The 21002-nt window shown below is 54.9% G+C and overlaps 9 protein-coding genes across 9 annotated transcripts; 6 read left to right on the top strand and 3 right to left on the bottom strand.

The window, feature by feature from the left end:
* Window positions 1–624: 624 nt before the first annotated feature.
* Window positions 625–2238, bottom strand: BAUCODRAFT_35331 (uncharacterized protein). The gene is made up of 4 exons (XM_007679268.1): window positions 2057–2238; window positions 1988–2007; window positions 1252–1932; window positions 625–1198 (listed from the first exon to the last, which is right to left on the bottom strand). Exons 1-4 carry the CDS (start codon window positions 2098–2100, stop codon window positions 1080–1082), a joined length of 864 nt encoding a protein of 287 aa, XP_007677458.1. The 5' UTR covers window positions 2101–2238; the 3' UTR covers window positions 625–1079.
* A 237-nt stretch (window positions 2239–2475) lies between these two features.
* BAUCODRAFT_60458 (uncharacterized protein) lies at window positions 2476–3465 on the top strand (the record flags this gene model as incomplete). The annotated part of the gene is made up of 1 exon (XM_007679341.1): window positions 2476–3465. A coding segment is annotated over one exon (990 nt), but the record flags the coding sequence as incomplete, so codon positions are not given.
* Window positions 3466–4094: 629 nt separating this feature from the next.
* On the bottom strand, window positions 4095–8048 carry BAUCODRAFT_46072 (uncharacterized protein; the record flags this gene model as incomplete). Its single annotated transcript, XM_007679312.1, has 2 exons — window positions 4095–7919; window positions 7980–8048. Coding segments are annotated over 2 exons (3894 nt in total), but the record flags the coding sequence as incomplete, so codon positions are not given.
* Window positions 8049–8439: 391 nt separating this feature from the next.
* Window positions 8440–9893, top strand: BAUCODRAFT_35328 (uncharacterized protein). Its single transcript, XM_007679267.1, has one exon. The coding sequence runs from the start codon at window positions 8459–8461 to the stop codon at window positions 9704–9706; it is 1248 nt and encodes a 415-aa protein (XP_007677457.1). The 5' UTR covers window positions 8440–8458; the 3' UTR covers window positions 9707–9893.
* A 29-nt stretch (window positions 9894–9922) lies between these two features.
* On the top strand, window positions 9923–12945 carry BAUCODRAFT_536846 (uncharacterized protein). Its single transcript, XM_007679664.1, has one exon. The coding sequence runs from the start codon at window positions 10091–10093 to the stop codon at window positions 12719–12721; it is 2631 nt and encodes an 876-aa protein (XP_007677854.1). The 5' UTR covers window positions 9923–10090; the 3' UTR covers window positions 12722–12945.
* Window positions 12861–16681, bottom strand: BAUCODRAFT_35326 (uncharacterized protein). The gene is made up of 3 exons (XM_007679266.1): window positions 16193–16681; window positions 15576–15743; window positions 12861–15516 (listed from the first exon to the last, which is right to left on the bottom strand). The coding sequence occupies exons 1-3, from the start codon at window positions 16404–16406 to the stop codon at window positions 12995–12997; spliced, it is 2904 nt and encodes a 967-aa protein (XP_007677456.1). The 5' UTR covers window positions 16407–16681; the 3' UTR covers window positions 12861–12994.
* Window positions 16682–17399: 718 nt separating this feature from the next.
* On the top strand, window positions 17400–18286 carry BAUCODRAFT_149336 (uncharacterized protein; the record flags this gene model as incomplete). Its single annotated transcript, XM_007679663.1, has 2 exons — window positions 17400–17561; window positions 17606–18286. 2 exons carry the CDS (start codon window positions 17400–17402, stop codon window positions 18284–18286), a joined length of 843 nt encoding a protein of 280 aa, XP_007677853.1.
* An 819-nt stretch (window positions 18287–19105) lies between these two features.
* Window positions 19106–20251, top strand: BAUCODRAFT_35323 (uncharacterized protein). Its single transcript, XM_007679265.1, has one exon. It carries the CDS (start codon window positions 19238–19240, stop codon window positions 20222–20224), a length of 987 nt encoding a protein of 328 aa, XP_007677455.1. The 5' UTR covers window positions 19106–19237; the 3' UTR covers window positions 20225–20251.
* Window positions 20252–20313: 62 nt separating this feature from the next.
* Window positions 20314–20906, top strand: BAUCODRAFT_537758 (uncharacterized protein). Its single transcript, XM_007679662.1, has 2 exons — window positions 20314–20613; window positions 20740–20906. The coding sequence occupies exons 1-2, from the start codon at window positions 20402–20404 to the stop codon at window positions 20798–20800; spliced, it is 273 nt and encodes a 90-aa protein (XP_007677852.1). The 5' UTR covers window positions 20314–20401; the 3' UTR covers window positions 20801–20906.
* The last annotated feature ends 96 nt before the right edge of the window (window positions 20907–21002 follow it).

Below are 21002 nucleotides of genomic sequence, written 5' to 3'. Positions count from 1 at the left end.
TGATCCTACGGAGTGACTGCGAGTGGTGGCTGCAAAATGGAGGATAGGTGCGAGTGCCTCGCACATGTCACCCAATTAACGTCACTTCACATGCAGCAGCAGCAAGCAGCGGAGTGGTTTGAGAGGCTGCTTCCCACTTGGTCATCGATGTATAAACACTGACCCCTACCATACGCATATACGACACTCCAGGCCGCTCATCCGAGCGAATCCTAGCAATACTCCTAAGTGAACACCAAGCCTACAGCTCTACAATACAGCGCGAACCACTCAAGGGGACACCGCGGCAAGCACAGCAAGCAGCGACCTGGAAGGCTCTCAGAGGTTCTTCGAACAAGCACCACTCGCAATGGCCAGCAAACGGGGCGTAACATCGATGGCCGAACCGCCACCGTCATCGGCTATGACAACTGACTTCAAGTCGACGTTCGAACGCAACCTTAACCACGAATTCGGAACGTTGCCGGCACCTCCCTCCACCGCAGTCCAGCCCTTTGAGTGGATAGAAGAGCCAACATCGTTAGCACCACCAGCGCTCAGTGGCGTGCGGAGTAGGAGCAGGACGCTCCACTGTCCGCTCTGGCTCCTCACTACGGCGCCGGCGCTCCTGGTCGTGCTTGTGATCGCTGGAATTGTACTTGCGGTTGCGGCGCGCAAGCACGGTCATGGGATGCAAGCTGCTGTAGTCACGGATATGGTTGTGTCTATGACATCTATGACTAAGACGGGTAATGCGGCACATACTAAGGCTACGACGACCGAGCGGACAGCGAGCACGAGCACGAGCACGAGGACCGTAACCATCACGCGGGAGGTTATGTCCCAGACGAGTCTCCAGTTCTTTAGCTACAAGGCACCGGACGTCGTGAGTGCAAGGCTTGGGTAGTGCACACGCTGACAGCCGGTTGGAAGCGACTCTGACACTGGCGAAAGGCTAGAGCAGAGCGAATCACATGCGGCGTTGGCACGCCTGCGACCGGCTCAGCTTGTGACTTCTACATATTGTACAGTGATGCTTGTATCGGCGCCAGCCAACGCCCGCTATGAGAGAAGCACATGTTGCGTGGCGTTGGCGCACACTACAGATTCGTCAAGTAGTCCTCAATCTCTTGTGGGCTCAGCTTCCGGAAGCGCGGACCTTGTGCGCCTTCTACGCCCTCGTAGCCAAGAAGATGGTTCGCTGGCGGACCAACAATACCTGCACAGTAGTAAGCATCGGCAAAACGGTTACGTGAGTAATAGGCCACTTACCAATCTCAACCGTCTCTCCATTCATCTCCCCCTCAATCGTCTCCTTGAGCGTTAGCAACGCAATGTGCACCGCATCCTCGAGCTCGAGGCCCTCCGTATACCGCTTCTCTAGGAACGTCTTCGCACTCGTCGCGGACTTCCCGATCGCCGTAGCTTTCCACGGGAAATAGCTCCCTGACGGATCGACCTGATACAGGCTAGGCCCGCCCTTCAATATTCCTCCAGTCTTACCCGTCGTCTTTTTCCGGTCTTCGGCAGAGTCATCGACCGCCGTCTCCTCCGCGCCAGCCGGCTTCGCATTCTGCTGCTCTGGTTCAATGCCCTCGTCATAGCCAGCAATGAGCAGCGAAACACCGTACGGTCTCACACCCCCGGACTGCGTCGCCTCTTGCATCACCCTCGCGACGTCTTGCACTAGTATTCTCGTGGGCGGATACTCGTTGTATATCCGCTTGTAGCCTGTGTGACTGACTTTGCGAGCCTTGTCTACGAGCACGCGGTAATCGGGACCCATCCCGGAGTAGACCATGCCGATGTTGGGTGTGATGAGTGAGATCTTCGATGATGAGGCTGGGTCGATGAGGGGTGTGGAAGACTTCTTCTCCGTTGCGAGGACGATGCCATTTGCGGCTTTGATACCGAGCGAGGTTACACCTTGGTTGACAGCGTTGAGAGCATATTCTGCGGACTGTCAGTGGAACGAGGTCGCATTAGCCCTGCTACATTGCGATCGTACCTATTTGGACGAGCTTGCCACTATGGACTCGTCAGTGGAAGTAACCATACCGGCCTTTTGCCAGCTTACCTGGGCGAGAAGGTGGTGAGGGAGAAGGAGTATCTGTCGGCCATCTTGGCCTTCCGCGGATCGGTAGAGCTGCTGAGAGAGATTAATCGCCGTCGCTATGAGTAGATGACTGTATGTCCGCTTTCTTTACACTGTATGGGTGCCCTGCGATCAACAAACAGCTCGATATGCTCGATTCAAGTTGTTCGTTGAAGTCAGGCAAACGCGAGGTACGCGGAGAGCTATTGCGCCGATAGTCAGTGTCAATAGTCGTCGCCCGCAGATGCCGGGTCACACGACACCTTTCACCTTCCACAGCCTCCGAACTCTTTACTTTTGCTACTTCATCATGCGACCACCTTCATCTTATCTGGATCTTGACGCAGGCTGAACATTCCGACTTGCTCTTCCGGAACAGCATAAGACGATAACTCGAAGCGATGGCTGCTTATGCATCAGGTTCAGACTGGAGCTTCCCTGATGATCTACCAGGCAGCTGGACACAGGACGATGTAGATGCTCAGCTACGTGCTGAGAGTGAATCTCGCAATGCACCTCCATCTCAAGCGAAACCTAATTCAGCCGCGCCTCCACCTCAAGCGAGCAACGAGGGCAGCAAACCTAAGAAGCAGCGGACTCACTACCCAACCCGGACGTGCCGGATATGTCTCGAAACGGTACCACCGACCTTCCACACAGAGGAGCAGCAAGGCTCGATACTCCCAGAAGCATTGCGACCTTCATTACGCGTGACCTACGAATCGCCACCCGGTGACGGCGGCCGATTGATCCGCCCATGCAACTGCAAAGGCTCTCAGAAGTACGTCCACGAAGAGTGCCTCGGCGCCTGGAGACGCCAAGATCCGCTACAGAAGCGTAACTACTGGCAATGTCCGACGTGCAGGTATCGGTATCATCTCCAGCGGCTGAGCTGGGGACGCTGGCTTAGCAGCTCCGTGGCGCAGATTGCCCTGACCCTGACCATCTTCATGACCACTATGTTCTTGCTTGGCTTCGTTGCGGATCCGATCATCAACTTGTACCTTGACCCTGTCAGCACGATTGCCACAGCCGGCGGACCATCGGGCAGTCTGTTGTACGAGAACGAGCCAGCGACTTGGGTCGAGCACTTCATCAAAGGTTTAGCATCACTGGGCTTACTGGGCTTCGCAAAGTTCCTTCTAACACTTAGTCCGTGGCATTGGTTCAATATGCGTGGCACCGGCGTCGTTATCCATCGGAGTGGACAGGCACTCGGCGGAACAGGTAGAGACCGCTTACAAGGTCTTAGCTGGTTTGCGATCGCTCTTGGAGTTGCCACTTTTCTGTACACTGTCTGGAAAGGCGTGAGAGCGTGGTCAAGAAGGATGCTGGAAAAGGCCGGCGAGCGCGTTATGGACGTTCCAGGTACTGACGATGACGATGAGGATGACGATTAATGATTGTATCATCAGGCATGCTTCACGAACTGTTTCTTGAAGGCTTTTTGACCCAGGAAATTCATCTGCGCAAGCGCTGGAGCTCTCATTTCTGATGTAAGAATCCGCACCACTTAAGTTGGCTCGCCCTTCCCCCAATCTTGGGATTCCATGGCATGACAATTAGTCAACGTGCGAAGATCGAGCCTGCAGTTCACAGCTATGCTGGCAAAGGCGTTATGCCCGCGCCCTAGCAGTCTTCTGCGATCAGTCCATGGACTTGCCCTTCGCCATCGCCACCCGAAAGTCCTACGGAACGGCGACTGTCGCAGGTTCTGGCACACCTCTTTTCACTTTAAGCCCGTCGACATTAATTGTTCGGGTTCTCTGACTGCTAATGGGACGCCTTTTTCGTCAGTATCCGACGCCTGCTCCCGTGTGGGCGCTACCTCATCTTGATCAGCGCGCCTACGCTTCTTTACCGGCATCTTCGACGGCACGTTGTTGGCCGCCACCTGTGCCGCCCTAGCCTCGGCTTCAACCCTCGTCTTACAACCACTAACGGTAGCCCACTCGCTCTCAACCACCATGACACTGCACCCGAAGAAGCGTCCCTCTTCCGAGACCTCTTCTCTGAAGCGGTACTCTACTCGCTCACCACCCGCCATGATCCCAACCCTACCCTTAGGGGGCACAACCTTCATATTGCTTCTCAACATGATGTCCATATGCTTATAAATGCCAAGCTTTGCCACAAACTGCTCACAGACGCTCATGTCTCCATCTGTGTCGATATACAGCGCTCCAAGCACCGATTCTACTACGTCGGAGAAGGCTTTCGGTAGATTCATCGCGATCAGGTCTGGCCACGGGTACTCTTCACCGTCTGCCAGAGCGGTCGCTACGGCGTCTTGGTAGCGGTCGAAATTCGCCATCGCCACTTGCTTAGCTTTGAGCAGTTGTCCGCCGGCGCGAATGAAGTCCGCCAGTTTGAGCGTTCGGGTAGCGGTCGAGACATCATGACCATCTCCTGTCTTCTCAACGGTCCTGTACTCCTGTTCGATCTTGGCGTTGAGACAGCAGTAGCCGAGGAAGTGCTCGTTGACCAGCGCCTCATGAATGTCGTGCATTTCAGAGGCTTTCAGCTTCCTCGCATTCCCACACAAGTACGGCACGATGATGGCATCCAGTACAGCATCCCCCAAGAACTCTAAACGCTCATATGACATCATTCTTCGCTGGAATGGAAGCGACGCATGTGTGAGTGCTTCGATGAGCAGGTAAGGGAACCTGAAATGATGGCCTATGAACCGTCCCAAGTCAGAAGATACTTGATCTGCCGCGGTCTGCTCCATGTGACCTCGGAGTGACGAGCATATCAAGTAATGTTCGGACCAACATTGCTTAAGCAAAGACCTTATGCAGGTGTACGCATTTTGATAGCCACCATCCAGGTAAGCGGCCCCAATTAAGGCTTCCACGACGTCGGCAAGGGTCTTACTAGATATCTGTTTGGGTTGGCTAAAATCAGTCCTAAGTACTTCGCTTGCATAGATAGGCCGCCACTTTGTTCCGGTGAAAGACTTCGTTAGAATCCAACGATTCAGTTGAAGATTATGAGCAGCCTGAGCAAGAGTGTTGTTGCTCACCCTTCGGGACTTCTCCATCGTGAGGTACTTCTCCGGCCATGTCGGATGGAGCACCATCACGTTGATTGAGACCCAGAACTTGAGCAAAGCGTCTCCCAAGTACTCGAGCCGGTTGTAGTCCGACTTCTCAGCCGCGGACGGCGCACTTATGGCTTCCTGAATCAGATCCCCATTCTTGAGCTGCAGGTCTTGAAGAACGCTGCTGTGTTGCATTTCCTGCACAGTCAGTCGAACGTCAACCTGATGCATGATGGAAGGAATAAATGCGGCAAATCGAGCGGAACGTAAGGGCGTCTTCTCGACCGTACAATCTTCCAGCGCAAAGCTCTCCTCCTTGGTGTACGCTTGGTTAGAATGTTGTCGGGCTTGTACAGGGTGAAGGAAGTCTCTGCGTTTTGGGAACCGTATCGCAAGGATCCTGGACCTCACTTCTCCGGTGACGGCATCAGTGCACGTCGCCAACCTGCTGAATATGTACAGTCTGCTTCCCAGCGAGTTTACGCGGATCAACAAGCCGTCATCATTCGCTTCGCGGACTGCGCTGAACCATTCTGCTGCAGATGTTGAGCCGGTGTCCAGCGGTTCAGCCGGCTCAAAGCACATGATAAAGTCGGACATGTTGTTGACGGGCATTCTTGACGAATGTACAGTTTTTAGCAGCGCCTTAGTTCGCGCCTGCAGAGGCGGCAGATGCTGGTCCCTGACGTCAACTGGCTGTGATTCAGAGATGTTGATCAAATATGTGGTCGTCTCATTCCAGTACAGTTCGAGTACTGTAGAGTCTTCTAGAGGCATGGGCATGAACAAGGTCACGTCAAACGACTCGTCCTCGGTAGCCGATGTCATGGTCAGGGGAGCCGAGTGCCACTGTACATCTGTGCCGCGCATAGCCCTCGCGCATCTCAGCCACGATGACTCTCGTGGAGCTGCAAGCACAACGCTTGGCTGGTCTGAACGTCCTTGGAAAGCCTCGCATTCGTGTACTTCGGTCAGAGGTAAGAGATTGTCAGTTAGTAGGCCGGCTTTGTGCAGGGCGACATATGCTTCAAAAGCGGCATCCTTAATAGCACCTGCTTCACTGCTCCAGCGATCCCGACTGGCAGCGCTACGCACGTCTGGATGAACATAGGACGGCAGCGTGACTGATGCCGTCCACGCATTGTCTTTGCCACGGACTGCGTAAAAGTCCGGCTCGGTATCAACATAATTGTTGGCTTGCACGCTGGTATTGCAAAAGTGATATAAATGAGCTTTCGCGTCGTTGATTGTCAGTAGTGCGCCAGTCGACTCCACGCGGTACGATCTAGCATTGAGTGCTTGTACGTCTTCAGCCTCAGCTGCAGCGCGCTCGGCACGGGCGCTCTCGTACTCTCTTTTCATCTTCGCCTCTTCTGCTTGCCATTTGGACGCACTTGCGCGCGTGTCGTCTTCGGAGACGAGCAGGAAATACCTGGAGTTTTCTTGCCGAGCACGCCCTCGCCGCTGTAAGAAGGCGATAAACGTGTCCGGTTGATCGAAATTGATCACTAAATTGCACGCGGAAACATCGATACCCTCCTCGAGCACGCTAGTCGCCACAATCAAGTTCTTATCGCCCCTCCGAAAGCCCAGCAGGTCATTTTGCTGCTGCCGAGGGTCTGCCAGATCCGCCAGACTGGACCTTCCCTCGAACGTGGAGGTGCCGACGAAGCTGCCGATGCTATAATGTCCTCTCAGCTGTTCAGCGTTACGGAGAAGGTGCACAAGAGCTGTCACGACCGCTCTCTCTTTCACGAAAACAATGGCCCTTACTTCAGGTGATGCATAGGCTGCGAGGAGAGACAGGAGGCGATCTGCCTTCGGCGACACCAGCAACCGGCCGGGAAAGCGGGCTGGGAACGCACGGAATAAGTCCACAAGATGTTGACGTTCGAGAGAGGTAATGTCCGGGAGCATAGTGGTGCCGTACGATACCGCCGCCGTGATATATCGCTCAATGCAGGTATTCACAAAATGCTCCGCAGAGGGCACGCCAAGCTGATCGTACACGGCCTCTGCACAACGATTGAGTTTGCTGATCTCGTCATAGCAGGATGTCGTCCGCTTTTCTACAGTCTTTTGTAGCTTGCGTCGTGATCTTTCGTCGTGATACTGTCCAAGCTCAGCAACATACGGGTCGGTCAAGAAGTCATACTCATCGACCGCTCTTTTGACTGCAGCACAAAGCTCACTCGATGCAGGATAGTCCAAAATGCTCGTGGGCGGATACTGCACGATTGTTATGTGAGGGGGGTAGACGAACCGCATCAGGTCCTCTATAGACCGCTTGGGCGTAGCCACAAATGCATCGAGGTTCGCTTCGAGCTGTGTGAGACTGCCGTACTGAGCGTTGATCGCCGGACTCGCAGTAAGGCCCAGAATATGAGGGACTTCTTTGTGTGAGTTGCCTGGATGGTAGAAGTGTTGCATGATAGCATTCATGGGGTGATTCTTGATGCAATGGTGCGCCTCATCAAAGACCAGCAACGCAAGACGTGACATACGCACAAATGCGTGGCTCAACGCATCCTTGAGCACTGCGGGTGTGCCAATCACCACGCGTACGTCGGAAAGGACAGCATCCCACAAGCGCTGCTCGGACCATGCATCGACGCCAGCTTCGCCGGTCAAGGAGAGAATAGGGTAGGCAGAGAGGTGCAGCTTCAAAGTCTCCAGGTGCTGCCGGCAAAGCTCTACACTGTTGGCAAGAAACCATATCAGCTTGGTAGGGGTGGAGGTCTCGAGCTCATGGCGTATGCGTGCAATCGCGACCAAGGTCTTGCCGCTGCCTGTAGGCATCTAGTTGACCAGAGTTAGTCTCTACAAAGTGTACCGCTTTCAGCGCCGGCAGCTTGCCACAATGATCCTGTTTCCGCAGAGGCTGGCCTCCAGCATCTCTCGTTGGTAAGCCCGCAGGCTGACCGTTTCGCCGCCATCATCAACCATTGCATGTCATGGGGAATTACGCTCCGCAATTGATCGGAAAGAATTAAGGGGAAGGTCAAACCATGTATACGAGGTGGTCGACCTCGTGTTACACAAAAGCGCCGCAACCTTGCATTTACAGCTAGCAACGTGCAACGCTACCTCAACATGCTCACTATAAGCGGATATCGTCGCGCTTATGCAAAGCCTTCAGGCTCTGTATCTAGGGAGCCATCGAATGTTCCCATGGGTTTGGGAAAAGCTACAAGACCGTGGTAGGAAGAGGCGAGCATTTGATAGTAGAGGAGTCGAGAGCAGGGCGGAACTTTCCGCGCCGTACGTATGTCATCCAGAGTCGCCTCTTCATGTACTTTTGATCCTTCTTCCCTGATCTAGCTGTACTGTGTCACGTTATGGCCATCGTATTGCGCAGCAACGTCACCAGCATCGCTCACAATGCGTCCATCAGCATTGCTCTGCCGCAAAAGAGAGCTGAGGCGTTTTTCTTACATTGTCGGGGCCTGAGCACGCGACCTCCCCTACAGCGACCAGAAGTCGCATATGTAGTTGTCCAAGATGATGCTCACCTTCCTTTCGTGGATCTAAGCAACTCATCGCACGGACGGAGGCGCGAAGATCTCAATCACCGCGCCGATGGTTCCAAGGAGAACCCCGCAGAGCGTCTCCAAACGACGGATTCAGACGACTGGCACGCGGAGGTACAGATTGTACCAGAATACAGAGCTGCGCTACCGGAGCCATCCGCTACCGCCCTCACAGATCCGAAGGGTGCCATCAAAAACATAGGGTTTCTCGAGTCTGGCTCGCCTCGTGAACCAGGACCAAGCGCAAGTGAGCACGTGGCAGCCCCTGTTCTTCCACACGGTGCTACTGCACATGTTCTAAAGAGCAGAGCACAGTCGAGATCAGAACGCAAGCGACGACGCATCGAAGCAGGAAGCTACCGAGCTCAAGCTGCAGTCCGCGACGCGCAAGGACAGTCGGGGAGAAGTCGCATCGAGACCGTGCTCGCCAAGATCGCCAAGCTTGATGGTGAGAAGGTCAGTGGGAACGTAACACCTGTATCTCCCAGCGATGATGAGCCGAATGCGAAGACTCTCGACAAGCCATTTAAGGACGTCAAGACTGTACCACAAGTCACAGAAAAGTTAAGGAAGCTCGGCCGGGAAACATGGCAGACTCAGAAAGAGGCACTCGAGCACAAGTTTGGTGATGCGGGATGGCAGCCAAGAAAGCGCCTGTCACCGGATACACTTGATGGCATTCGTGCATTACATGCTTCCGACCCAACAGCTTATTCCACGGCAACCCTTTCAGAACACTTCAAAGTGACACCCGAGGCTATTCGGCGCATATTGAAGTCGAAATGGCGACCGAGTGAAGCGGAAGCCGATGACCGTCGATCACGCTGGGAGCGGCGTGGTGCGAAGAAATGGCAAGCTATGGCCGAGCAAGGAATGCGGGCGCCAGCGAAATGGCGTGCCATGGGAGCTGGAGGAGAAGAGGGTCTGAAGGAAGAGAGAATGCCAAGAAGGATAAAGGATAGGAAATCTAACCACCTGAGTTGGGACGATGTTGTGGGCGGGATGGGTGAACGAGTCAATCCGCACAAGCAACCGTTAGCAGAGAGGTTTCTCTGACGTTTCGCTCTTACGACTTGAGTACATGAAGCCTAACTATTGCCGCTTGTTGTACAAACGTCATATCTATCAGAATGGGAGACATAATGGCCAACCTTTGTCCATAGTAGTCTAGAGCCAAGGCCACTGGCAGTGTTTCCCAAAAATCAGTGACCTCGCGTGACGCCTTGAGGTACTTCCTAATCGGGCATGACAGTGGAGCTAGCGAGCGATCGACCATGCTTTCTCTGCATTGTGCTTCTTCAAGCTGTACATCTCGACGTAAGAAGGCAATCTCACATTCTGTCCTGCTCGCCGTAGCCAGCTGCGTTGGGTTGTTCCCTCTACGGTAGCATGCCGGCGCACAATGATGGTGTCACTTGAGCGGCGGAACCTGCCACGACCATGCCTCCGACATCCACGTCCAACATCCGCGCATACGTACAATGGAGAGCGCCGTCAGTGTATGCAGGCGAAGAGATAGAATGCATCATCACCTTCCGGAATGTAGCAAGCCTTGAAGACGAGGCAGAGGAGGATGTCAGGACACCGCTTGCCAATGGCTCGGCGCATTCGAGAGCGCCTTCGTACACGGCTTCCACGCTGCCTAGTAGACGCACATCGATTGCGCAAAGCAGACCACCGATCTCAAGAGGAGCTTCTACGATACCACCTAGAGCGGTAACAGGGGGTAAGGGTCACCGACCAACACTATCTCTGAATGTTGTCAGCGCTCCCGGGAGAGGAGGGCAACGTAGCGCACCATTACCGAGCAGGACTCCGGCAAGCGCGGTCAGAGGCCATGGACGCTCGCTATCGATTATGTCACTTGCGACCGACGTAGCAGCCGGAGCCAAGGTGCCTAGTCCAAGCGTTCCACGTGCTCGACCTGCCAAAGGCCATGGACGGAGCGCAAGTCTTCAGGTTATCCCTCGGCAGCCACCCTCACCCGCCAATGCCACCCTGGGACTCGGTATAGGGACACCTAGGCAGCCGTCTCCATTGTACGAATCTACTACACCGACTGCCCTCCAAGGTGCACAGGGCGAACCTTTGCCCATAAGACCTTCGAGAAGGCGACCCGGTACTGTCTCTGCAGGTAATACTCCACAGCTGGGTCGGCAAGAAGCACTCCGAAGTACTGTCCCGGAGGGTCACTTCGACGCAAACTTTCAGTTCCCCGCCAAGACATTGCCAGGCGTTAAGAGCCCGTCGCCGCAATCAGAACGACCAAAGCCAGTGAGGAACCCTTCGAATTTGCGTTCAACTCAGCAACGGGCTATCTCACCACGACCCCTGGAACATTTGCAGGCTGTGTCGAACAATCTTAACCCTATTTCGCGCGTGATGTCCGAGTCTTCCTTTGGCGATACACCGCGCAGCAGCGCCGAATTCTACAGCATGAGTAACCACAGCGACGAAACCCTGACTTCGGAAGCGCCGCAGCATGACGTCCCGATCGGCAGACTGCTACCGAAGCCAGGGCTCTCACGGCAAGCGTCGCGCTTACGGCAAAGTAGTTATGGCGAGCATGTACGGCCTGAGACGCTGATGATGGCTTCGGTGCAGACTGTGGGTAGTTTCACATTGGATGGGAGCCTGGTCAACGCGGCACCGTTCGAGGAAGTCAAACGTAAAGGCGTGCAGAGTGGAGGTGGTGTGGTCGGCATTGAGCGCTCGAAGCGCAGTTCAGGAATGTTTGGTGCATTTAGCTGGGGCAACATTGGGGAGTCCTTAAGTGGCCTGCTGGGTGGCGATGAGATGAGTACCATGGCGCAAATGAAAGCGGAGGCTGGGTCCAAAAGCGTGCCATTACTCTCGACGCCGCAGAGCTTGCTATTCGTCAACGTGACGCTGGCGCCAGGTGAGAGTCGAAGCTACAGCTACCGCTTCGCATTACCACGAGGACTTCCGCCCAGTCACCGAGGTCGCGCAATGAAGGTCAACTACCATCTTTCCATTGGCGTCCAGCGCCCAGACGGCCAAACGGTCAAGCATGTTGAAGTACCTTTTCGGGTACTTGGCAGCTACAACACACGTGGCGAAACGCTAGGTCATGATCTCATGTCGCCGTATATACTGTTGCAAGACCCAGCACGCACGACAAGCATTACACCGGACCCGAATCTGTCGCCTTCAGACTTTCCGCCTTTTCCAGACAAGGAGGCTCAAAAGCAAGTCATAACGCCAAAGCAAGGCTTAGAAGACTTCCTACGTTACACGGAAAGGCTACTGGCGCAGCGGAAAGACTCAAACGGCGCACTGCTGTCGCCAACGTCTCCCTTAGCGTCTCCTTCATTATCGCGCCAGCAAAGTCCTGCCGACCAGGCGCCAGTAAGCGTGAAGGAAGCTATTGACATGGCCATCCTGCGTTCAAACCACGTCAACACACCCGAAGGTAAGCAGAAGCAGCCCGAGGCGCAAAGCGCGAACCGCTTCAACATCGCTCGCTCCGGCCAGCCGGTCGCCGTCCTGACAATCCTCCGCCCTGCGTACCGACTTGGCGAAGCCGTCCTCGGAACCATCGACTTCGCGATCCCGACACCATCAGCTGCGAATGCACCATCATCAATATCCACTTATGCGGTCCGTATCGAGCTCGAAAGCGCCGAACGGGTGGATTCGAGCCTTGCACTTCGTAGCCCCAGCTCCATCCACCGCGTCACACGCAGAGTACATGCATCCGTATACGAGAACACGCTATTTGCAAGACAGGCCAGCTTCAATCTCACTGTCCCCCTGACAGCCACGCCAACGTTCGAAACGACGGGTGTGAGTCTGGGGTGGCGGCTAAGAATCGAGTTCGTAGCACAACGGCAACAGCAGCGCAGCCCCCAGCAACCGTCCGAGAGCGGCGAACGGATACTTCGTGACGAGCAGCTCTTGGAAGAACTAGGATCGGACGAAAGAGGGACGGTGTTGATTGCACGGGAAACAGTGGCAGCTGAGACGTTCGAGATTGCTGTCCCGCTGATAGTGTTCGGCTCACCAGGGGTGGAAGGGCCGGGGGCAGTGAGCGACGCGCTAGAGGTGTAACTGAAGCGTCCAGCAGAATAATCTATAGTCTACATCAAGTGGAACCTCATATATTGATGCTGAACATCCAATCGTCGGCTCGACGCACCCAGCGTTATCGTTACATAATTGACCGGAAGGCTATTAAGTCACGTGAAACCGCGAGTACTTCAGTCGTTGACAATCTTACATTTGTATCTATTCTGACAACTAGCTAGAGTTTGCTGTATCTCTGGACAACGTACGCACGCCATGTATGCTTCGCGCAATTCGTAACCGCGCAGTTTGCTCGCTTCACGCGCCCACAGTTACGGAACCACTCTGCCCATTAGCGAAAAGGTTCAACAGGCCAGTAGCAGCCTCACGCCGCCGCAGTTCTTCCTTCACCAATCGCTCCTTCCGCGCTTTGATCCCACGCTCAATGAAACGATTGTCTTCACTCTCGTCGACGAACTCTACGCCGTGAATCATGAAGGACATGCCATCGTGCTTCGTCTGTGCCCACTCGCGTGAGCGGATATGGTGCTGCATCGTACTCGCGTATGTTTCCAATGGTGGCAGAATTAGAACGGTGATATGCATGTCGCAGTCCGGCGGGATCTTTATGGGCTTGGTTGGTCGTGCGGATAGAACAAATGGGGACGCGGCATGGTCGCTGATGCCGGGGTTGTCGGCCTCGGAGTCCTCGCCATCTACATCGCGCAGGTCGTTATTGAGCTCGCCGAAGTCGCCCTTGAGCCAACCGGAGTGGATGGCAGCAGCGATGACATCGGAGTCGTCGGTGTAAATGTCTGTACCCCATAGCTGACGGCGCTCGCAGATAGCGGCTAGCAAGCTTGGTTCGTCCCCTGCTTCGGCATCGTGCGATTGCGTGAGGTAGTAGCGAGGCGCACGGATTGTGTAGGTGCAGTTTTCTCTACCTTCCAAGAGCGGTATAGTCTGCATCTTAGTGCTGAATTTGATCTGCGGATCGCGCGCTAACTCTGAGGGCGACATTTGCGTGAGCGCAACTTCGTATACACAGGAGCCGAGGTGGTGTCGAGGTTTGGCGGCGGCCTCTTTGAGCACCTTCTGATTGCTTACAGTCACACTTGGCTTTCGCGGTATCGACGCTGGCTTCGGAGTGTGACGATGGTGATGGTGTGCGGGATGTGCGTGAGTCGCGTGATGGTGATGATGATGCGCGGGCGGAGCGACTACACCGGGGTTGGAGGGGAACCGCAGCATGTTGAAAGAACCGGCCTGTCCGTCAACGGGATCGTGGTGGTGATGGTGATGGTGGTGTGAGTGGAGATGGTGGTGATGGTGATGCGATGGATGGGTCGTTCTAGACCGCTTGTTGCCGCGCTGTAGGTCTGGTGTTGCGCGGCCGTCCATGTCAAGCTTTTCGTTGTCTCTAGAACGGCGCCCACCCCGTTTGCTGCCTTTAGGTTTCGAGCTCGCCTTACCATCTCCAATGCCTGCGACAGCCGTACGAACGAGATCGCCGTCCTGGAGGTGTCGCGCTGGGCTGAGACGAGAAGGCGTAGTCATGCCGTTCATGGACTGTCCGGCTGTTGGCGTAGCGCTGCCAACACCGCTGCCAAGCCCGGAGAACATGCGACCGAACTCCATCTTGATGCCGGGATGGTCGCCACCAGGACCGATGTGCCGTGGTTGGGCACCCTGAACAGCTTGTGGCAGGGGCGAGTTGCGGCCTTTGCGGTTAAGATCTGGACTGATGCCGAGCAATGCTCGATGCAGTGAGCCATCGCTCTCCTTTCTTGGCTGCTCTCCACGGAAAGCTTCCATACGTTGGTGCTCTTCAAGCGTCAAAGGGCGTTCAACGAACCCATTCCTTGCTCTCATGTACGGTGGCAGCTCTGCAATCGGTGGTGACGAGCGAGGTTCATCTCGGCGCAACTCGTGCATCGGCCTTGCCTCGATTGACTCGCGAGCAGCGTCTGGCCCGTACTGATATGCAGGTCGAAACAAGCCTGCCTGCTGCTCCGCCATTGGTGTGCCGAATGATCCTTGCTGGAACCTGGCAGGTACTTGTCGCCCATCGCGGTCAAGGTTCGGACTTCCATAGACGTCGTGTTCGCGTGGCTGTGATGTCACGCCGTTTGAATAGGCATGCATATCATGGCGCGGTATGCGCTCAGGCTCGCCAAAGTGACGGAAAGCGCCATAACGACCGTCGATTGGAAGCTCCCTACGTGCGAGAGCCTCGTCAATGTCGCGCGGGGGCGCGAGCTCTAATGGCTGACTGTTCGGTCTTCCTATCATACCGTTGCCGTTCAACGGTACCCTTGATTCCTGCTGCTCGGGCCTGAACGCTCTGAAACTGTGCGGGGACTCTCTCGGGAACCGTGGTGAAGTAAAGACCTCCCTTCGAGCATCCAGATCCGAGCGATCGTGGAATGCAGACTGTGCTCTTGAACCCCCAAACACGCCATCTCGCAAAGGACTCGGCTCTCTTCGACCAACGCCTTCACGCATGCTAGATGCTCGTGCTCTTCCTGGCGATAGTGGCTGCATCGGTTTTCGTGTCGAAATCGGTCCGGCTGCGATAGTGTTCGGGGAGCTGTTGAGCCTACGTTCATCGCCGCCGCCAAGGATCGAAGCTATCGGCATGCTAGGCGGTGGGCGATGTGAAGCAAAGCCTGCTAAATCGCGGACGCCCGCAAAGGGTGAGGAGATGGGAGGTCCGCGCGGGGCAGACGCAAGGTGTGCAGGGGCCGTAGGCGGTGGCATTTGCGGCGACGATGGCGGGGGCATGTTGCGCGAGGAGAAGAACGTCGGTGGTGGCGGTGGTGGTGGCGGCTCGAGTGGACCTGAGTGAAAGTCGTCAGTATATACTATGGTCAATGCAATGCGACAAGGCAGGAGCTACCTGCTACCATTTGCGGCGGCGAGCCCGCGCCGCCAAGGGAGCGGCGTCTGGTAGGGTCGAACTGCATTGGCATGTGGACTAGCCCATTAGGCGGCGGTGGGTATGGCGGACCCAGCGCTGACAGATGGGAGGCGTGCTGGGAGGGAGGCGGAATGCTGTTGCCCAAGCCTGAAAAGAGGTTAGCCGAGTGAAGCTCACGCCTCGATGATCGCATGAGAGCTGTCCGAGCTAACGGTTGCTAGCGCCCGCGAAAGCTTAATAAAGCCCCGGTCCCTGAATCTGTGCGCCAGAATACAAGTCGATGATCCGCTGAGATAGGCCTTGCATTATATTCAAGGGTTGGACTGCGCATATGTATCTGTCGTTGTCGCATAGCATAAGAGATGCGGAGGTGACTCGTGCGCCGAGCTGAAGCATCCTTGCGGCGACCTTAGGTCGCATGCGGAGGTGCTCAAGTGCCAGAACAACCGACGTGTCTCCGCATGCGTGGTAAGCAGAGTCGTCTCCAAGCTTGCCTATCGATCCGGTATCCAGAAGTCTTGCTTGATGAGCTCTCTCAGGGAAGTACGTGCGCAAATTGCACGTTGTGTAACGATAAGCACGACAAACCCACGTACCTGGTGTTGGAGGCCATGCTCTTCCAGGCGGTCCAAGGCTGCCTCTTCTTCCATGTGGTAGAAACGGATCTCTTGACGCTGAGAACGGATCGGAAAATGGTATTTGCACGGGGGGTTGCGCAGTCTGCTGTGCAAAAGGCGGTGGGTAATTTGGGGGTGGTGGATGGTGGTTGAGCGGTCGTTCTGCCGGTCGCCAGTCCATAGCAGCCGTCATTCAAGGCAGGCTACCACTTTGTGCTCGATGAAGCGGTTCATTCATTCATTCGATACGCCGAGTAACCATTCATCCAGGTCGTTGTGCCTGCTTTAGCCTACCGACCTCATCATGCGACAGACAGATGAAGCACCGCAATATAGACCTATCAGGTCAGCAAGAGATTGGTTCCGGTGGGAAGTTGTAAGTGTCGTCGCAAATTGTCGGAACATTCGATATAGCTCTTCTAGATGATTATTGTGCAAGAAACAGAGTTGCAAAAGCGAACAGGCTCAGGATCGGCTTTGCAAGTCATCCGCGGCGGGATCTGCACTAAACGTACCTGGCGGAAGCCACCTCCCCTGCTAGTGCACCGATGATCCCTGGAGCATGAGCGCATGTAAAACGCTCGAAGCCGAGTTGGGTAAGCACGAGTTCCATCACCTCACGTGCTTCAAGCCTATATAAACACCTTTATCATCCGCAGCCTGTCGTCAACCAACCTGAATCAACAGAATGCACTCCCTCACACACACTTTGAGCAATCATCGACAGCGGCGCGGAATAGGCATCACGAGTGCCCACCTTTCGGGCAACCGTTAATGAGGGGCTACAACATTTGCGGTACCGCAATCCGTTAGGGAGGAGTGCCACCGTTGCCGTCTATTTCGACCTCGAACTTCGAAAGAACTGCGCTGGTCTGCTCACAGGCTGACCCGCTCTCATAAATGAAGTACAACGTGTGTTCACGCTTGAAGGGCTATCGCAAACACGATGGCATTGGTTCCACGATATGTATCGAATGCGCAACACTGCTATTGTATGCTCCTATGTGACGTGATATGGGAGAGTCGTTCCTTCCCATTTCAAACCAAAGCTTGGTCAGATAAGTCCGGCACAAGCCGTGCTCTGCCTGCACTGACCTTCACTTCCTCACGTTCGAACTGTTGTCAACAGGTTGGACCGTCTACCCCGCTTGTTGAAAGGAACACGCACCACGCGGGAACTGCAAGGATGGCCGTCTTCGTGCCGTTACCACCGCCTGAAAACCAAGATCTCGTACCAGCCCTTCGCATACGCCTTGGTGACTATTATGCTGCGGTCCAGAACTCCCAAGACGTTGCTGACGGTCTAGAGGTTAGGCTGACCACCAATGACATTCAAGCGCACCGCAAAGTGAGCTGTTTTGTAACGGACAAGGATGTCTCACGCCGTACAAGACGCCGTTCTATTCACACCTGGCGCACAGCGGCGCTACTAGCGATGCAGCGGAAAGTATTGCGCGGCACAATGCGGTCGTGCAGCCGCAGGACGAGAATCTGCCGGGGAGCGATCCGGTGACTGCTGAGCCGGAAGCGAGGAGTTTGAGAAACAAGTCAATGAATGCTGAGCAGCAAAGCGATGCGCTCGCAACCTTGAACGCCCGGTTGATAGAGTTCAACCAGCTTCATGCGGTACCGCCAGTCTCCTCGATGGCGCACTTAGTCGTCCCCTTTCCCCCAATAGAGCCATATCCGGTTAACATGGAACTGCTACACGCCAGTGCTGTAGAAGTAGAGCGCAGGCAATTGCGCGGTCGGGGAGCCCGACTCACAAAATACGAGATGGTCCGGAAACGGCGGCCTCGAGCGGCGGCTGTGCGCGATTGGACCGCGAGAACCAGCAGTCAAGTCAGTCATTACACATTTGCGCAAGGTTGCAAAGGTCAAAAATCTCGCCCAAGTGGTGGCGGGGGGCGGATTACTGCTGGACAATCGGAGGAGGCAGAAAGCCCTAGATCAGGGGTGCTTCGAGTGGAGCAACAATGGAAGGGAGATCATGAGAAGGACGTAGGCACCAGCGGCCTGAATGCCGCTTACGATCTCATACGGATTGGCAGCACGAGTCGAAGAACACTGTAGATCTGCGATGCGTGGGTGAGTGAGCGAGGGTAGAGGTGTTGAAGCAAAAGCGAATTCGACATTGAAGTTTGGAGCTGCCCTGTGCGGCAAAAGTGGGGCCTCCACCGGAGGATGCAACAACAGACACCGAACACGGGGGGCCATTCCAATGCACTGCTCACGATGCTTCTTACGTTCTCGGCTCATTCTTCTCGCAAAGTCAGCCTCAGCAGCCACATGCATGGCACCTCTGATGTTGTAAAAGGAAATACTGATGTTCGTGCTTTGAGACGTCTCACTCGGACTATGATGCCGTCATCGACACTGGAGTACCGGCCAAAAGCCTAGGCTGATCTGTCATCTCCTTCTTGCCTCTGCTACAGTCCATTTTCCTTCCATCTCATTCAGTAATCGGTCTTGCAGGTGTGGTTTCTGTTGGCTTTCCTTGATTCTGAATGGCTATCCCTAACCCGTTCTACCGTCGAACACCGAACACTCGAACGTAGGCGCACGCGGGGCGACTACAGTAAATGTCCTGTCTTGCTTACGCTATACAGATGCTGGGGCTACCATTTCGAGCTGACGCCTGACCACCTCACACCAGAGCAATGCGAGCCGCTCAAGCACTCATACGACACACTGGGCGAACAAGTACTCGACCGACTGAACGAGTTATCACCGCCACCGCGCAAAGATCTGCCGAGAGGAAACAGTCATTTTAGTGCGCCGCAGGAGGCTGGTCAACCGGTCAGTACCGAGGACGCTTCGACGCCAAAGATACCGTCACGAGACGTATATGTCATATTGCGCGACCACGCAGAGTCGGACGAGCTTCTCCAGCGATTTTGGCGCGAAGTGAATACAGTCCCGTCTTGGGTGGACTGGGAACAGATTGAGCGAGGACAGGATGTCTTTTATCGTTACGGAACGGCGGTTCTGACCGGCTTGACATATCAGAGCCTGCTTGGTGGCATGGGAGCCGCAAGAGTGGTAGAGACTCTTGCGCGGACTGGAGGGTTTTCGACCAAAGTCGCGAGAGGCAGGCTGTTTGAGACTACTCAACATCTTCTGCAGTGCACAAAATCAGTCGAAAGTATAAAGCCTGGTGGCGATGGCTGGGCATCAACAATCCGAGTGCGTCTATTGCATGCTGCGGTCCGGAACCGTATATTGAAGCTTGCATCGACGAGATCAGGCTACTACGATGTCCAGGCTTGGGGCATACCGATTAACGATCTCGACTCCATGGGCACCATCGTCACTTTCTCCGCAACACTCATATGGCTAAGCCTGCCACGACAAGGCGTCTTCCTGAGTCGGCAAGAGAAAGCGGATTATGTTGCATTGTGGCGATACATTGCATACGTCATTGGATGTCCGACTGATCACCTCGAAAGTCCAGACCAAGCTCGCCGACTAATGGAAGCACTGCTCCTTTACGAGATCCATCCCACTGAGACGTCGAAGATTATGGCAAATAACGTCATAAAGTGTCTCGAAGGTCAGCCACCAGGGTACGCTTCGGCCGACTTCTTGAGCGCATCTGCACGGTGGCTGAACGGCAGCGCTCTTTCTGATGCGCTTGGTCTTATGCGACCAAGCCTGTATTATTGGGCGCTTATGGCCGGCCAGTGTATCTTTGTCTGCGCTTTTTCGTATACCAACCGCGCAGTGCCGTCCTGGGATCGCAAGAAGATCGATCTGCTGAAGAGGGTATTCTGGCAGGTAATTGTGGATGCGAAGTACGGTCTTAAAGGGAAGGAGAGTACGTTTGAGTTCAAGTACGTGCCCGAATACACGACTATAACGGAGCTTGGAGAGTGCGTGGAAGAGAAGGGAACAAACTCATATGTTGAGAGGCGGAATCTGAAGGCTTTCCTCATTGCGGTCGGCGCCATGGGAGTCGGAACGTTTGTGGCATTCAAGGTGGTCAGCGGCATTGTGCGATCTATTTTCTAGCCTTGTCCAACCGTTAGGAGCTATGATACCCTTTTGCGAGTCAGCATAGACCAGATAGGAAGGTAGCTCCAGTATCGCACCTACATGAGTACGGTGAAGTAGGTGGCGTCTTCTGCCGCAAACGTAAATGGCACGGCCTGGGGATTGGCTTCTTCTCCCGCATAACCTTCATCAACCATGTGCCACATAGTGCTTCTGCTATCAGCTTCTACGAAAGCCAATCTACATTCGGCTAATGCGCCGTGCTGCTCGCCAATCGCAGATCTCATCAACGCACGCGAGCGCGAAGGGATGTCACCAATTGAACCAGGTTGTAGCTCTCGCGGAGCCATCGGCAGACATCCGAGCCGACATTCGCTTCCCGCCGCCCAAAGCTCAGGAAGATGCAGGTAAGTTCCGGCCTTGCAGACTGCACTGCAGCAGCGCAGCTTGATTTTCCCAGCTCAGAGGATCCCAATGGCCATTTAGCTGCTGTCAATCATACAACACTTCTGACAATCTAAGTAAAGTATAAGGTGGCTTTGGAACGGGATTAGCTTGCAGGTCTCACAAATGATGGTTATGATTCCGCAATAATGGAGTGAATGTTGGTTTCTAGGCACGACAGGCTAGCTGGGCGGTTACTGGGTATGGCGCACGACAGCTTTATGCAGAAGCAGAAGCAGCAGCAGTGCGTGGCAGGGGCGCCACGAGGACTGCGTTCCACAGCAGTGCTTTGATCAAGTGTTGCATAGACGGCAAAAGCGAAACGTGGGCGTATTCAGGAGCGGCGAGTAAG

The sequence above is a fragment of the Baudoinia panamericana genome (genome assembly GCF_000338955.1).
Source record: "Baudoinia panamericana UAMH 10762 unplaced genomic scaffold BAUCOscaffold_8, whole genome shotgun sequence".
NCBI lineage: Eukaryota > Fungi > Ascomycota > Dothideomycetes > Mycosphaerellales > Teratosphaeriaceae > Baudoinia > Baudoinia panamericana.
This window is presented reverse-complemented; position numbering and strand designations above follow the sequence as displayed.

Excerpts from the sequence above, each read along its gene's own strand:
- BAUCODRAFT_35331 (XM_007679268.1), bottom strand. The coding sequence starts at position 2,100 with ATGGCCGACAGATACTCCTTCTCCCTCACCACCTTCTCGCCCAG. Across the intron at positions 2,008-2,056 it reads CTCACCACCTTCTCGCCCAG|TGGCAAGCTCGTCCAAATAG; the intron begins GTAAGCTGGCAA and ends ACGAGTCCATAG. Across the intron at positions 1,933-1,987 it reads TGGCAAGCTCGTCCAAATAG|AATATGCTCTCAACGCTGTC; the intron begins GTACGATCGCAA and ends GACAGTCCGCAG.
- BAUCODRAFT_536846 (XM_007679664.1), top strand. The coding sequence starts at position 10,091 with ATGCCTCCGACATCCACGTCCAACATCCGCGCATACGTACAATGGAGA.
- BAUCODRAFT_35326 (XM_007679266.1), bottom strand. The coding sequence starts at position 16,406 with ATGACGGCTGCTATGGACTGGCGACCGGCAGAACGACCGCTCAACCAC. Across the intron at positions 15,744-16,192 it reads AGCATGGCCTCCAACACCAG|GCTTGGGCAACAGCATTCCG; the intron begins GTACGTGGGTTT and ends ACCTCTTTTCAG. Across the intron at positions 15,517-15,575 it reads GCCGCCGCAAATGGTAGCAG|GTCCACTCGAGCCGCCACCA; the intron begins GTAGCTCCTGCC and ends ACTTTCACTCAG.
- BAUCODRAFT_537758 (XM_007679662.1), top strand. The coding sequence starts at position 20,402 with ATGTGCCACATAGTGCTTCTGCTATCAGCTTCTACGAAAGCCAATCTA. Across the intron at positions 20,614-20,739 it reads CAAAGCTCAGGAAGATGCAG|GTGGCTTTGGAACGGGATTA; the intron begins GTAAGTTCCGGC and ends GTAAAGTATAAG.
- BAUCODRAFT_35328 (XM_007679267.1), top strand. The coding sequence starts at position 8,459 with ATGGCCATCGTATTGCGCAGCAACGTCACCAGCATCGCTCACAATGCG.
- BAUCODRAFT_35323 (XM_007679265.1), top strand. The coding sequence starts at position 19,238 with ATGGGAGCCGCAAGAGTGGTAGAGACTCTTGCGCGGACTGGAGGGTTT.